Source organism: Neomonachus schauinslandi, chromosome 4 (genome assembly GCF_002201575.2).
Source record: "Neomonachus schauinslandi chromosome 4, ASM220157v2, whole genome shotgun sequence".
Classification (NCBI taxonomy): domain Eukaryota; kingdom Metazoa; phylum Chordata; class Mammalia; order Carnivora; family Phocidae; genus Neomonachus; species Neomonachus schauinslandi.
Genome location: NC_058406.1, coordinates 129088372 through 129102303, shown reverse-complemented (window position 1 = coordinate 129102303; position 13932 = coordinate 129088372). Strand labels below are relative to the sequence as shown.

The following is a 13932-nucleotide window of genomic DNA, read 5'->3' as shown; positions in this document are numbered from 1 at the left end:
TGTTATTTGGTGGCTGGAAGTTATTGATGGCTTTTCATTAAGGGGTAGGAATAATGTTAGAGTTCTCTTAGGAAGAGAGATGGGTAAGCAATGCACTAGAAAAAATAATAGAAATATATGAGAAATGGGACATAAATGAACATGGAGATAGAGAGTATAAAGAATTTTATGACTGGATGTTGGTCTCAACAGAGAAAGGTGTGATATGCCTGGGTGGTTCAGTCAGTTAAGCGTCTGCCTTGGGCTCAGGTCATGATCCTGGGGTCCTGGGATTGAGTCCCACATCGGGCTCCCTGTTCAGCGGGGAGTCTGTTCTCCCTTTGCCTGCCACTCCCCGTGCTTGTGCTCTCTCTCTCTCTCTCTGACAAATAAGTAAATAAAATCTTTTAAAAATTAAAAAAAGAAACAATAGAGAAAGATGTGTAATAAAAGCTCTCATTTATGGTCCAGGCATTAACCCCAAGAAGCTCAGAGAGGTAAAATAACTTGCATAGACACACAGCTGGTCTACAGTAGGGCTGGCATTTTAGTCTAGGCCTGACAGACTCCAAACACCACGTTCCCCACCCTTCCTTGTCAAGATGACACAAAGAGTATATTAGTTTCTCTTGTTGCTTTGACAAATTACTAGACTTAATGGCTTAACAACACAAATGCATTATCTTAGAGTTCTATAGATTAGAAGTTAGATAGGGATCTCCCTGGCCTAAAATCAAGGTATCAGCAGTTTTTTGTTTCGGCTTGAGGGGAGAATTGGTCTTTTTGCCTTTTCCAGCTTCTAGGGGCCACCTACATTCCTTGGCTTGTCCCCCTTCCTCTATCCTCAAAACTAACAACATCACTCTGACCATTTTTTCTTGGCCATATCGTCCTCTCTCACCAAAGCCAGGAAACATTCTCTGATTTTAAGGACTCCCGTGATTAGATTGGACCCACTTGGGTAATCCAGGATAATCTCCCCATCTCGGTGTTTATACCTCCATCTCACGTGCAGAATCCCTTTTGCCATGTGAGGTAACATACGCACATTCTGGAGGTTAGGACGTGGACACTTCCGGGGGGTGGGGGGGGGGGGGAAGCATCATCCTGCCAAGCACAGAGTCACACTGCCATCGTTCATGGATGCCTGCCTTTGTACCCAACAGCATGTTGTGGTAACACGCCATTACAGAAGGGACTTTTTGTTGGACAGCGTAGGAATTCTAAAAGGAATGAAGTTGGTAAAACAAAACCAGTGTGGTTAGAGTAAAACATGGCATCATGGGTACCACTGCTGATGTTTGTTCTAAACGCACCGCGAACATTCCTCAGCACCGTGAATCCTGCTTTAACTCTGTATCATTGTCAAGGCTGACAGCTACATGGATCACCCAGTGTAAGAGCCTGACCGTGGAATAGAGATGATGCCTAAGCCTGTAGTCTAAGTGCCCAAGTTTGTACTAATTCCCCTAATTCTAGAGTCAAAATACCTGTTCTCTGCTTTGGTAGACTGTCTAAAACCTGCGTGTCTTCAGACCACCACCAGCCTGTTTTTTGTTTTTTGCTTTTACAATGAGTAGCCATCACCTTAGCAGGCTTACATCCCTTTGTTACAACAGTAAGCCATTCATAAAGTACCAATTTTATGGAAATTCCACAAACCAATAGGATTATGTGAGCATAAATGGAAAGTGCAGGCTATATGAAATTGTTAGAATCGGGGCAGCAAATGGTTTAATTAAAGCTCAGTGTAATCCTTTTTCATTTTCTTTTTAAAGTCCTATCATTGATTCATCTGAGATGTGGTAGACTGAGGATCCTATCGTAATGTGATACAATTTAGAAATACAATTTTCTCTTTTCGGTTTCTTTTATTTTATAGAAAGAGATGCTTGGCATTTTGTTACAGACCTTTCAAAGCCAGAAAATGGTAACTTAGGGAATGTTAAAATTCACATTCTTTGGGCAATAAGCCTTAAGCTTACTGAAGAACCTGCTGGTTTTCAGCCACTGAAATAATTCAGTAGAGAGCCAGTCTCAAAGATTGTTGGGATGAGAAGTTAGGGGAGTCCTCAACTGCAAATAAAGACGTTGGCCAGTTGAAGCCTATCATTTTCTCATTTAAGAAGAACTATTTAGGGGCGCCTGGGTGGCTCAGTTGGTTAAGCAACTGCCTTCGGCTCAGGTCATGATTCTGGAGTCCCGGGATCGAGTCCCGCATCGGGCTCCCCGCTCAGCGAGGAGCCTGCTTCTCCCTCTGACCCTCCCCCCTCTCATGTACTCTCTCTCATTCTCACTCTCTCAAATAAATAAATAAATCTTTAAAAAAAAAAAAAAAAAAAAGAAGAACTATTTAGTGAGCTGCATATATGACCACTATGTGCATTCCGAAACGAACCTAGCAGTTAGAGTGCTCCCAGGAAGAGTTCCACATGAGCAAGCACTTCAGGGGAAACAGGTAAAACAAAACAAACCTTGAACACTCACTTAAAAATGAAGGCCACATTCAGGCGTGTGGTTGCCATTGACTTTAATGGGAACAGCCTGTCTGTTTCTGGGATTCAGGACATAAAATCGGTGGAAAAGTGTAAAATGGGGGGGAAAAAAAAGGAAATGAAAGGACCCATCAGGCACTGTGTTTAAATACTACAAGAAAAACAGGGTGTCATAAAGGGAGGAGTTAAAATTCTCCTTTTTGCTAATGAGGACCATCGTTGTCTCTCAAAAAATGCTTTAATGCTGTTACATTTAACTCTTGAAGACGGAAGCAGAAAGAATAGGCACTGGTTTCAACACAATTTACTAATTGCTGATTAACGAGAGGAAAGTTAGAAATTGCAGAAATGGCTAGGAAGACTCACCTCCATTCTGCGGACATACAAACACACACACACACACACACACACGCGCGCGCGCGTGCGTGCAGACGTACAAACCAAGACCAACAAACAGGCATGGAAAGTATCTTCCTGGCATCTTGTTTCTGGCATTGCTATAACTACGCACAAAACAAGTGATCCATGAAATGGTAGCGACATCTGTTCGAGAACCTGTGGGGCTTTCCTCACAAAACAGTTGTAAAATCTGTTGGGGACCAAAATATTTCTACGTATCTATGTAGACGCTTTCTTTTAAGGGAAACACACACACACACACACAAATGGATACAAGTGTTGAGCTGAAAAGACAGGAATAAAAAAAGGAAATGTCATCTACTTCTTTAAAAATGCTTCTTTAAAATTTTTCTCCTTTCAAACCAAGCTACATGAATTGCCTTGAATATACCTTTTTTTTTCTTTTTTCTTTCTTCTTTTTTTTTTTTTGAATCCCAGAACATGTAAATGGTCATAAAGCTAAAGTTCGAGATCCCCCTCGGTAGACTGCGGTAACATCCACTCGGATGCTGAGTGAGTTTGTTTTGATTTGGTAGGAAACATTTTCTGACCTTGGTAATGAAATCATTGAGTTGTCTATTTGTTTATGGCTGGAGCCACATGGAGGGTTCTGGGTACTTATGTTAGTGCATCTTTGAAATTCTCAAATCCACGGTGTGTGGGAATTTATACAACGTGGATTCAAGCATCGTTTCAGGATGTTCCTCATTAAGGCACCCAGATTTACCTCCTTCCCACGATTCCCCAACATTACTTTGCAGTGATCACACAGCAAACTGTCCAGGCTGAGGAGCTGAACTGAGACAGTAGGAGCTGAGCCTCTTCTTATCTATTTACCCTCTCAGTAGCTCCTTAATCAGGCTTTAGATGTCTCTCCAAATGAGAGTTATTTGATTTTTCCCTCACTCCAGTGTCCTTTACTGTTATGTAGCATTTTTATAATCTGTTCCTTTTTTTTTCTTTTTAAACAACTGGCCTCTAGCAAGTAACAATTTATTCAGTTGGAATAGTTTAAACATGGAGATTTTGTTGATTTTACTGCCTTCCGGACAGACTTGGATGTGCTTAGTAAAATGTTTTTGTGGACTGTTCAATTTTAGCATTTGTTCGCAAAGCCATTCCATTATACATTGTTCTTTGAAATGATTGATAATTGAGTCTTGATAAATGAAGGGGGCTATTTTGGGCATTGCTGCATTGTCCTCTTCTCGGAGCCGTTTTGCTGTAGAAACTGAAGCACACCCATCTCACAGATGGAATTTTTTCATCTGTAAATTATCCTTTCTGGGAAAGCAGCGGCCGATGAATTGGGGGTAGACTGGGGAGCTCCCCGGTTGAACTCATGACAAGGGGGAGAGGAAGCGGCAGGATCAGGGTTCTATTAGCACCTGGGGGAGGAGGCACGTGGTTGGCAGCCCCTGCCCATCTCGGCTTTCCTAAACATATTTGGCTTATCGCTCTCTATAAATCACTGCTGAGCCCTCCATCCTTTCTTGGTCCATTCACCTTTGCAATCCCAGCACCTTCTCTCGCTGCAGGACCCCACAGCCCACAGTCCCAGGCAAACCCTGCAGCTTGTTTTTCCCTCCAGCTGGCAACCCCGTGCAGGCGAGGAATGAACTCTTCTCAGAACAATAGAGGGGAGGGGAGCAAATAGAGTGAGCAAGACTTAGGATCCTCAGAATGTTAAGAAATGAACAGTCAAGTTACCTTGTTTGGGAGTCGTTGGGTAATTCTAATTGACAAAATAACTCCTATAGCAATTTAATTTTAGCCCAAACTACAAGTGTTAGAGAAGCGCTGAAGGAGGCCTCAGAAGTCAACCCAGGGACCACAAGAAGGCTCGAGACTGGTGGCTGACTCTGGTCCCCACAATAAACCTCTTCTCTAGAAAGTGGGGATAATTATATGAACTTACCTCCAGGAACTATTGTGGGGCATCATTCATAGAATGAGTGCGGAGGAAGGAGTAAGAGTGATCTGGAAATACGATATTGAAAGAAGTCATGCTGAAATTGGCTAGGTTTGAAGAAAATAAAGGGATCTGGTCAAGAATGTGCGCCGGGTCCAAATCTCTGCTCTGCCGTTCGCTACTTGTGTGACCTCAAGTAGGTTACTGAATTCCTCATGGGTAGGACCCACCTGCAGGACTGTGGTAACACCTGATATCACTCAGGTAAAGGGCCTGGTTCATGACTATGGCAGAGTGATGTCCATCAAATGGAAGCTATTGCTGTTTACAGAGAAGATAAACCGTCTTCATTGTCTTTTATAAATTAGTAAGAAGTCCTGTCCTATTTCTTTTTTTTTTTTTAAAGATTTTTTATTTATTTATCTGAGAGCGAGAATGAGAGAGAGTACATGAGAGGGGGGAGGGTCAGAGGGAGAAGCAGGCTCCTCGCCGAGCAGGGAGCCCAATGCGGGACTCGATCCCGGGACTCCAGGATCATGACCTGAGCCGAAGGCAGTTGCTTAACCGACTGAGCCACCCAGGCGCCCAAGAAGTCCTGTCCTATTTCTAAGCAATTGTATTCAGGGTTATCAATAAGATGTGGGTTGAATTATCTCATCAGATAAATAAGGGAATATTTTTTGGAAGCCTTTAAGCATACCTTTGGAGGGAAGCAGCCATGCAAGAATTCTGAAAATCCGTTCGTGGCATTGAGTGAAAGAGCATGCCGCCATTCCAGCCTGCAGTACATTCTATGAGTGATGACAGGCGTTTTGAAAGTGCACGGGGACCTGCCTGACATGTTGATAAAATCATCCAGGAGATTTTGCAAGAGCTAAAACACCAAACCTGCTCTCTGAGACCTGGCCTGCGTCTCATGTGTGCATCTCTGGTTGGATGGAACAGAGCAGGTGTCACTGGGTCCTAGACTTGGTGGAGCAGGACATTTGGTTCCAGGCATTCAGGCAACAAGCATTCCAAAAACAACTAGGGAAAAGGGGCTACAATTAGCCTATGAATGACTTTTGAAAATTGTTTTTAAAAGTTGTTTTTGGTTGCCATTTTGACCTCGTTGGGGATAAAGCAGGACCAAGAAGCCCTGGCGCTCTTGTGTGTCTCATTCAGCAATTTGCTGAATCACATGGCAAATTTAAATTTGAGGGTACTGAACAGCCCTCCACAATAGTTCGTTTGGGAAGAAATTGATAAAAATTAGCATTCCTGACAATAATTCACAGACTAAAGGATCAGAAGAAAGAAGAGTAGTTCATTTGTTCAAAACTGTTGAATATACCAAGATCTGTAAGTTCATTAGCACCATCCCCCATCCCCCATGAAGTTGGACTATCTGGAAAGGTCAGGCATGGACTGGTCTTGAGAGCTCAGCAGTGAGTGGGCCCAGTGCCTCACCCCATACACGCATATGTAAGGTAGGCCTCCAGAGCTCAGGTTCATGTCACAAGCCCATGGGAGTGTGCACACCCACAGGGCTGTCCACAGTGAGGCACCTAGGAAGTCCGTCCAGCACCCCAGCACTCCAGGACTGGAAAGGACCTCAGGGGTCACCCAATTGAATGAATCTAAAAGTGAGCCAAATCCCTCTGCAGATTTCTTCTGGGGGAGAAGAATTGTCCAAATCTGGATTTTTGAGAGTCAGTTTACTTTTTGAAAGCCACCAAAATTACTCAAAGCCAAATCTAGTGAATAGAGTACATGGTCAGGACGGACAAATGAAAAAGAAGGTGGGGCCATAAGATGACCAAACTGGTTTGCTCGAGTGCCCCACAAAGTGGTTCTGAGAGGTTAATTCCAAAGCACCTAGAGGAACATCGGCTTCTCACACTGCTGCTGTGGTCACAACCTCCCTGAGGGCAGAGAGAAAGCTCCTGTCAGATATTTATGTATGTATGTATGTATTTTCACATCAGATCTTTAAAAGTGTGCCTGCTTTTTGGCCCAGAAATTCAATTTCTAGGAATAAGGAAATTATTGAGATAGTACACAAAAATTTTAACCATTAGAAAGCTGGATGCAGCGTTAATAACAGCTTCAATATTGGGAGTGTCCGGAATGTCCAACCGTAGGGACCAGCTAAATGGAAGAGGCCATATCAAGTCAACACACTGTGCAGTGAAGCAAAAGGATGCTACTGACATGTCTCTATTGACTTGCAAAACTGCTCGTGTTCAATGAAAAGAACAGGTTATAAAACAGTGTCAGGATATGATCCAGGTTAAAGTGTGTGCATATGGGGAAGGGATAGGAAAGCATATGGAAAGACATTATACCAAGTGGTAAATGGGTGGGTGGGACGGTGAATATTTCCACATTTCTTTTTGGCTTGTACCTATTATGATTGTCCTGTAATGAAAACTATTTTTATAATAAAAAGATAATAAAAGGAAACATCACAGAGAGGAGAAAGAGGTTCTACTATGCTTAAGGAGGAATTATGACGTACCTATATTCGTTTGTGAGGGTTCTCATAACAAAATACCACAAACTGAGCGGTTTAGTCAACAGCAGTGTATCTTCCCACGGTTCTGGAGGCTGGAAGTCCAAACCCGAGGTGTTGGTGGTGTTGGTTCTCTCTGAGGGCTGTGAGGGAGAATCTTCCAGGCCTTTCCATAGCATCTGGCGGTTTGCTGGTGATCACTGATGTCCCTTGGGCTTCTGCTGTATCACTTCAATCTCTGCCTTCCTCCCCACATGGTGTCCTCCTCGTGTGTGTGTCCACACCCAAAGTTCCCCTTCTTATAAGGACATTGGCCATATTGGATTTGGGCCCACTATCCAGGAGGACTTCATCTCACTTAAATCTGCAATGACCCTATTTTCAAATAAGGCCGCAATTTGGAGGTACTGGGGGTTAGAACTTCAACATACAGATTTTTTTTTTTTGGTGTGTGGGAGGGACACAACTCAACCAGTAATAGTACCCTAGTGACATGGCCGCACTGCTTCTACCCAACTGGAAGTAGCGCTTACCTGCCACCTCAGCCTGCGCCGGCTGCTAAATAGTACGAGCAGGGGCCAAGACCAGGAGCAGTGGGGTCGGCAACTGACATCCGTGCTCGATTGTTCTGTAAACCTAAAACTACTCTAAAAAAATTGTGGCTATTACCTTAACAATTAAAGTCAAAAACTATATTACAAATAATGACATTTACAAGGGATCACATGCTTAATCAGCTACCCAAAAGGGGACTTTGGCAGATAAAAGTTTGGGAAACTGCAAGAGTCAGCCCTTTTTCAAAGGCAGTTGAGAAGATACAGATGACCAAAGTGTGACCCAGCAGGATCTCCAGGATTCAAACAGCCCGGGGCCGTTCACACCTATCCCAGACTCAACAAAGCCCTTCTAATCGAGCTTTAAAGTGGTGCGGGGTGGGGGAGGGGAAGAGGAACCAAATTCTTATTCGAAGAAATAACAATTTGGAACGTGCACAAGAGTGTCAACAAGTTATGTAGATCTTATCAGCATCGCATTTTTGGTGCCTCCCAGCTATCCAGCGAGGCTCCATCAGCCTGTCCGCACCCTTCAGCGTCCCACGCATGGCGGGCATATCAACACCTTGGGAGGCTCTGCTGTGGCCAGGCCTGCCTCCCCTGGGCCCCCGAGGAGCACACATTTTCTCTCTCCTCGCAGAATACCATCCTACCATCCCCTCGGTATGCACAAGGGTCTTGGGTCCACTTCTCTGCGCACAGCCCGTGACTTGGTTAGGGCTAAATATAAAACTGAACAATAACTTTATGCTAACTTTGGAAAGAGTACCTCAGTTGAGAAAATCTGATGTGCTCACATCTGAAAGGTAGTTTCAGTACTGTGAGGAGAAATTATGCAAAGTCGTTGTCAAACTGCAATCGGCTTAAACTAGGTGTTTTTACATTGGCAGATAAAAACTTCGTGGTTTTACAAAATTGTGGATGAGGGACAGGGCATGAGACTTTGGGGATCCCTCTGCCCACCTACTCCCTCCACAGAAATAAAGCCCTCGTGGTATATGCATTGCTCCATGATAATATAGCCTTTCAGATGTAAATTTGCTAAATGATGCAAAAAAGCATTTATTTAGACCAATGAAAATGATAGTCTTTACTATACATCTCAGCTCTCTTTTACAATTACCTGTTTATTAACATTAAAGTCAGTGAATGGATCTCCTTGTTTGTGTGTTTGTTTTCATTTTTAGGCAGCTTTAAGTGCCTTGAAACAATTTTCTGAACAAGGACTGGATCCAATGGAAGGGGCAATGAATATTGAAAAAGGTTCTCTTGAAAAGTGAGTAAATCTTCTGCTGTATTCTTACATTTCTAATTTTGTAACTGTACAGAAAAATAAGATATAGATGACAATAAGGTAAAAAACCCTCAGGACAACAATACCTATATCTTACAGAGTTATTCATAACACAATTAAATGTAAATAAATGAGAAACAGTAGCATATATGGTCATTTTCATTTCCCATAATTCATCTGTGAAAGTTTTAATCTACTAACTGATCATTATTTCTGCATTTTAATGCCTTTGTTGGAAATATTTATGTGAGTTTTGTTGGCTATAGAGACTTGCACAACTCTTAAAACATCGGTTTTGGCTTCATAGCACTGAGCTTTCTTCTAGCTAAACCATTTTCCGAGGTACACATTTTCACTCACACTCCTGCTAAGTTGTGGGCACAAGAGAGAGAAAAGGCAAAGCAGCTGAGAAGAGGTATTCCCTCCTCTCGACTGCATTTTCTTTTTCACGGTGTTGTAGAGACACAAGCCGGCATTGCCACCCGAGAGTGGCTCCCAAGGGCTGCAGAGGCAAGAAGGCAGCTGGAGCGAGTATTTCTGAATCCAGCTCGTGGCCCTTTTATGATATTGAACGTCAGGTCTTACCTGAGAGACTGAAGTTTAGGTCTCTCTCAGAGGCCCAATTTATACTAGAGAAATGGAAAGCAATTGCATTTCCACGGTGGAATCCGAACTCTTTCCAAGCCGTTAGTAATTGCAGGTGAGATTTCAAAACACACATTAGAGGAGATAACATTTTTGAGAATGAAAAAAAATATATATATATAGATAACCCAGCAAGTAAAAACCAGATATATTGATCCTCCTGTTAACAGCCAACAGCACTTGGTCATTAATATGTAAACGGTGAGAGCGTGAGAAGAAAACATTTGGTAAACAGACCTGGCATTTGAAGTTGTCTATAGATTGGCAACCATTTATAAGCTAATTTAATCAAAAACATTTCCACATGATCTCATCAGTAGACTATCTGAACATAAATATTGTTGTTTCACTTTAAAATGTCACTTTTGTGGTGACCTTTGAATCCTGTGTGCCATCTGCTAATAAACATGTCTGAAGACGTGCAACCCTGGGCCTTCAGCTCTTGTTAATGTATTAATCTTCCAGACAAGCCCAGCATCTGGGAGAGAAAGCGGACAATAACCAGACACACCCGGGCTCCATCGCTCAGGACTGCAAGAAATCAAAGTCGCTCATCTAGCAGCTCCCAGAACCGCGGCTGCCACCGCATCCTTATAAACCTGTCAGCACGCATGAGGGTGTCTGTGTTCAAGGAAATGAATGACTAATACCATTATTTGAGTCTTACGTGAAGACAACACTATTCTAACACGAGAGATAATATACATAGCACTGTTTACTCAACTGGGGAAAAATAAAACTTTGAGCGTTTCCCTTGGAACTTGAGATCAGATCATAACTCATTGGCCCAGAGGCAGCAGAAATCTGATCCTGCTACTGGAGCTTAAAATAACAGTTAGTGAGAAGTGTTAGAAACAGAGGTAAAAATTTTAAATGATTAATAGAGAAATTGGGTTTGGTTCTGTTGTTATGATTGTTTTGTCGTGGCGCTTGTGTTCAGTTCTCTCTCTCTCTCTCTCTCTCTCTCTCTCGTTTTAAATAATGCTTGATGATTCAAAGATTAACCAATGACGTGCTGTGGAATGTGATGGTTGTTGTCTTCATATAGAGTCACGCGGTTTCTCTTTTTATGCCGATATTTGTAATCTTCATCCTGAGTATCAATATGAGTAACTTGAAGGCGCACGCCTCAAAGATGTATGCAAACAAGCAAGGTTTAAATCAGGTCAGATATTTTATTTAAGATACGAAATAACGTTAGCAACAACTAGTTTCAATATACTCCAGGCATCGAGCGAAACCAGCCCGCTGTGGGTTCTGAGCTCCGCAATACTAGGAGCCACTAAGGAGGCGTCTTGCCTCCACACCCCATTTCTCTGGATTCCACGTTCTGCCGTGGAAATCGCACCCAGCCTCATCCGTGTGTCGTAGCCACTCACTGTTTTGCCTCGAGCGTGTTCTTAGTAGCTGCCTCTGGACTTGGGACGGTGAGGAGGATCAAAGAAACCCCGTCCGAGGCGGGCCAGCGAAGGCCCGGCCGAGGAGCCGTCAGCGTCTTGCCGGCGTGTAGCCAGCCACGCTCGGGACCAGCATGGTGGAATCCGGCGTGCCGCGAATGCAGTAAAAATGTGGTCGGTTTCTGTGTGAAGTGTTGTCATTGCTCTTCTTTCGTTCCCGGGCTCCCCTCTCTCGAGTCGCACCTCCGCGAGCCCCAGGCCGGAGGCCGCCACCCAGCCTCGTCATCCTGGGCCGCGCGGGGGCCTTGGCCGGGGTCCGGGCCCCTCGCGCCAGCGCAGGGCCGCCTCCTGGGTGACGAGGAGCCCGGCTTCCTGGGCAGCCGGCGTCCCCTCATTGTTCAGCCTCTCTCCGTATTGATTCGCCCACGTTGTGCAATGAGAAAACACTCTATGGCCTCACGGCTCGACCCAACATGACAAGAGAAATAGAATTATGTAAGATTTCGTAAGCAAAACCACCACAAATTATGATCGGGCTGACTCACACGCGACTGGAGAATAAACAAACAGCAAAATAAGGAAATAACTCGAGGGTTGTTTTTAATGAGTCCCATGTGGGGAAGTCCGCCAGTATTGGGAGGGCTGGGTGCCCTTGGAGGAAATGGGTTTTGTTACATAAAGCTGGGTGCTTGTGGTAATAGCAGCACGTTTGTAAAGTTGGGGGGGGGGGGTCGCAAGTCAAGCCAAGCTGAGCAACACCGTCCTGCTGCCTAGCACCAGGGCACGGAGGGCCCTGGATCCTTCCCTTACCAGGGGACAGGCTGTCTCTTCTGCTCTGCCTTTACCACCTGCGTAAGCTTAGGCCCTCGGCTGGCTGGGGGGAGGGCCTGGACACAGCACTCCCTCAGGCCGGGTCTTTAAAGTGGATCTTCAGTTTACCAAACACAATAAACACGGACTACCTCCTGCAGCCCACAGGGTCTGAACAACACCGAGGCCGTCAGGGCTGTTGGAGAGGGGTGAGCCCAGGGAACAAACAAGCTCATCAGTTCTCACCACCCAAATATCTGAAACCTTTAACTCTTGAGCCACCCTCAGAGCTGAGGTATCCCTAACACACCAGGGTGGCAGTCCGCTCGGTTGGGGGGGGGGGGGGGCGGGGGCAAGGGGGGATGTAAATTTGCATAGGACTTCAAGTTTAATGGTGAGGGAGTGATCTAAAAATTCTGTCCCATCTACCTGCTTGAAGAGCCTGGGAAAGCTTTTAGATATTCCACCCCCCGCCCCCACCCCGGGGGGGATGCAGCACTGTCTGGGAACCTTTTGGGTTTTCTTTGGGTTGGATTAGCAATGCAAATGTTGGGTGGCCTGCAGACCCTTGCGGGAACCGGCCAGGATGCTCCAAGCTCGTTCCAAAGCGCAATGTTATATATCATTAGAGGGGAAACCATTAAGTAGATTTATTGAAAGAATGTTTCTTCGGCACAAGGAGATCTTTTTGATGAAAAATGGAACTCATTATTCTTTAAAGGACACAGATTGACTTATCTCCTTTATCAATTACAGTGTCTGCTTTCAGCTTTTCTCAATCAGCAGTGGGCTTTGTAGTCACTTCCCAGGGCTGAGGCCAATGTGCTTTATGAGAAAGGTTTGTTTTTACATTTTAATTGGAAATACAATATTGCACTTTGGAACTCTGACCATCCCTTTCCAGTGCAACTTGCCAAAGATCGATGGTGAGACACCACCAATTGGGCTGTGACAGGAGAGTCCTCCCTTTCCTGGGGTGATGTATCCGAGGCGTCCTAGCATTATTCTCCACAGCCAACCTTCTCAACCGTGAGTTTTGTTGCTGTCGTCGATAGCTGCAACCAAATTCCTGCACCATAAAATAAAAATAGATGAATGAAAAACTCAACGTATTACACAGAAGTTTTCAGGACTCCTGGTAACCTTGGAAATGTGGTCCAGACCAGTTGATTAGTGTTTCATCCAGCTGCAGGTGAGTGGTCACCGCCCAGTTTGTTCTGTACCTTTTAATGTCCAGAGGCTGCTTGTTATCATTATGGCCAAGGATGATAGAAAACCTAACGGTTTTGCACTCAGAGCTAAGAAGTCATTAATGGCAAAATCGTATATGAATTTGTCTTTGTGTTTCCTCTAACTTATCCCACCATGATATAGGTACCTGATAAATGTATAAATGATACATTGAATATATGCAAAAATGGGTAAATGAATGATCTACCGAAGGGATAGATAAGCTTGTTAAAGAAATAAACTTTAAATCTCACTGCTTAACATGACACAGAGATAGTCACTCATGATCATGTATGGCATCCCTGTTGCTAACATTATTGTACCTTCAACCCAGGGGGACTGTGGCATTTTTTAATCCAAAACTGGTGGGTTCAAAAACACCCCTACTTCAGAGGACTTTGGACCCATAGAAACTCACTATACTATCCTGCCCCCCCATCTTCCCATTTCTGCATTTATATTCCTTCCCTAGGCTAGCAGATTTAATGCCAGTGCCCGCTCCCAGATACTTTCCTACATTTCCATAATCACAGATATGTGTCTCATGAGGAGGAACCTTGTAACATATGGTTCAGAACAAAGACTTCCTTAGACTCCGTCAAGCCCCCTGTCTATTTCTGGCAGACACCACCCAAGTTCAATCTCACCTTGCCAAGACTCATTTAAAAATTATCTCGTTAGGGAAGCTCTCCTCTATGTTCTGACCTCTTAACTAAAAGCTCC

General features: G+C 44.2%; 1 protein-coding gene across 2 annotated transcripts in view; it reads left to right on the top strand.

Moving 5' to 3' along the window:
- Positions 1-11147, top strand: part of STAU2 (staufen double-stranded RNA binding protein 2) — a 321925-nt gene extending 310778 nt beyond the window's left edge. For both annotated transcript variants that reach the window (XM_044914642.1, XM_021688639.2), the window contains 2 exons: positions 9021-9109; positions 10238-11147. In XM_044914642.1, the coding sequence (XP_044770577.1) occupies positions 9021-9109; positions 10238-10331 (183 nt within the window). In that variant the 3' untranslated portion in view covers positions 10332-11147. The remainder of the gene's footprint in view (positions 1-9020; positions 9110-10237) is intronic.
- Positions 11148-13932: the final 2785 nt, after the last annotated feature.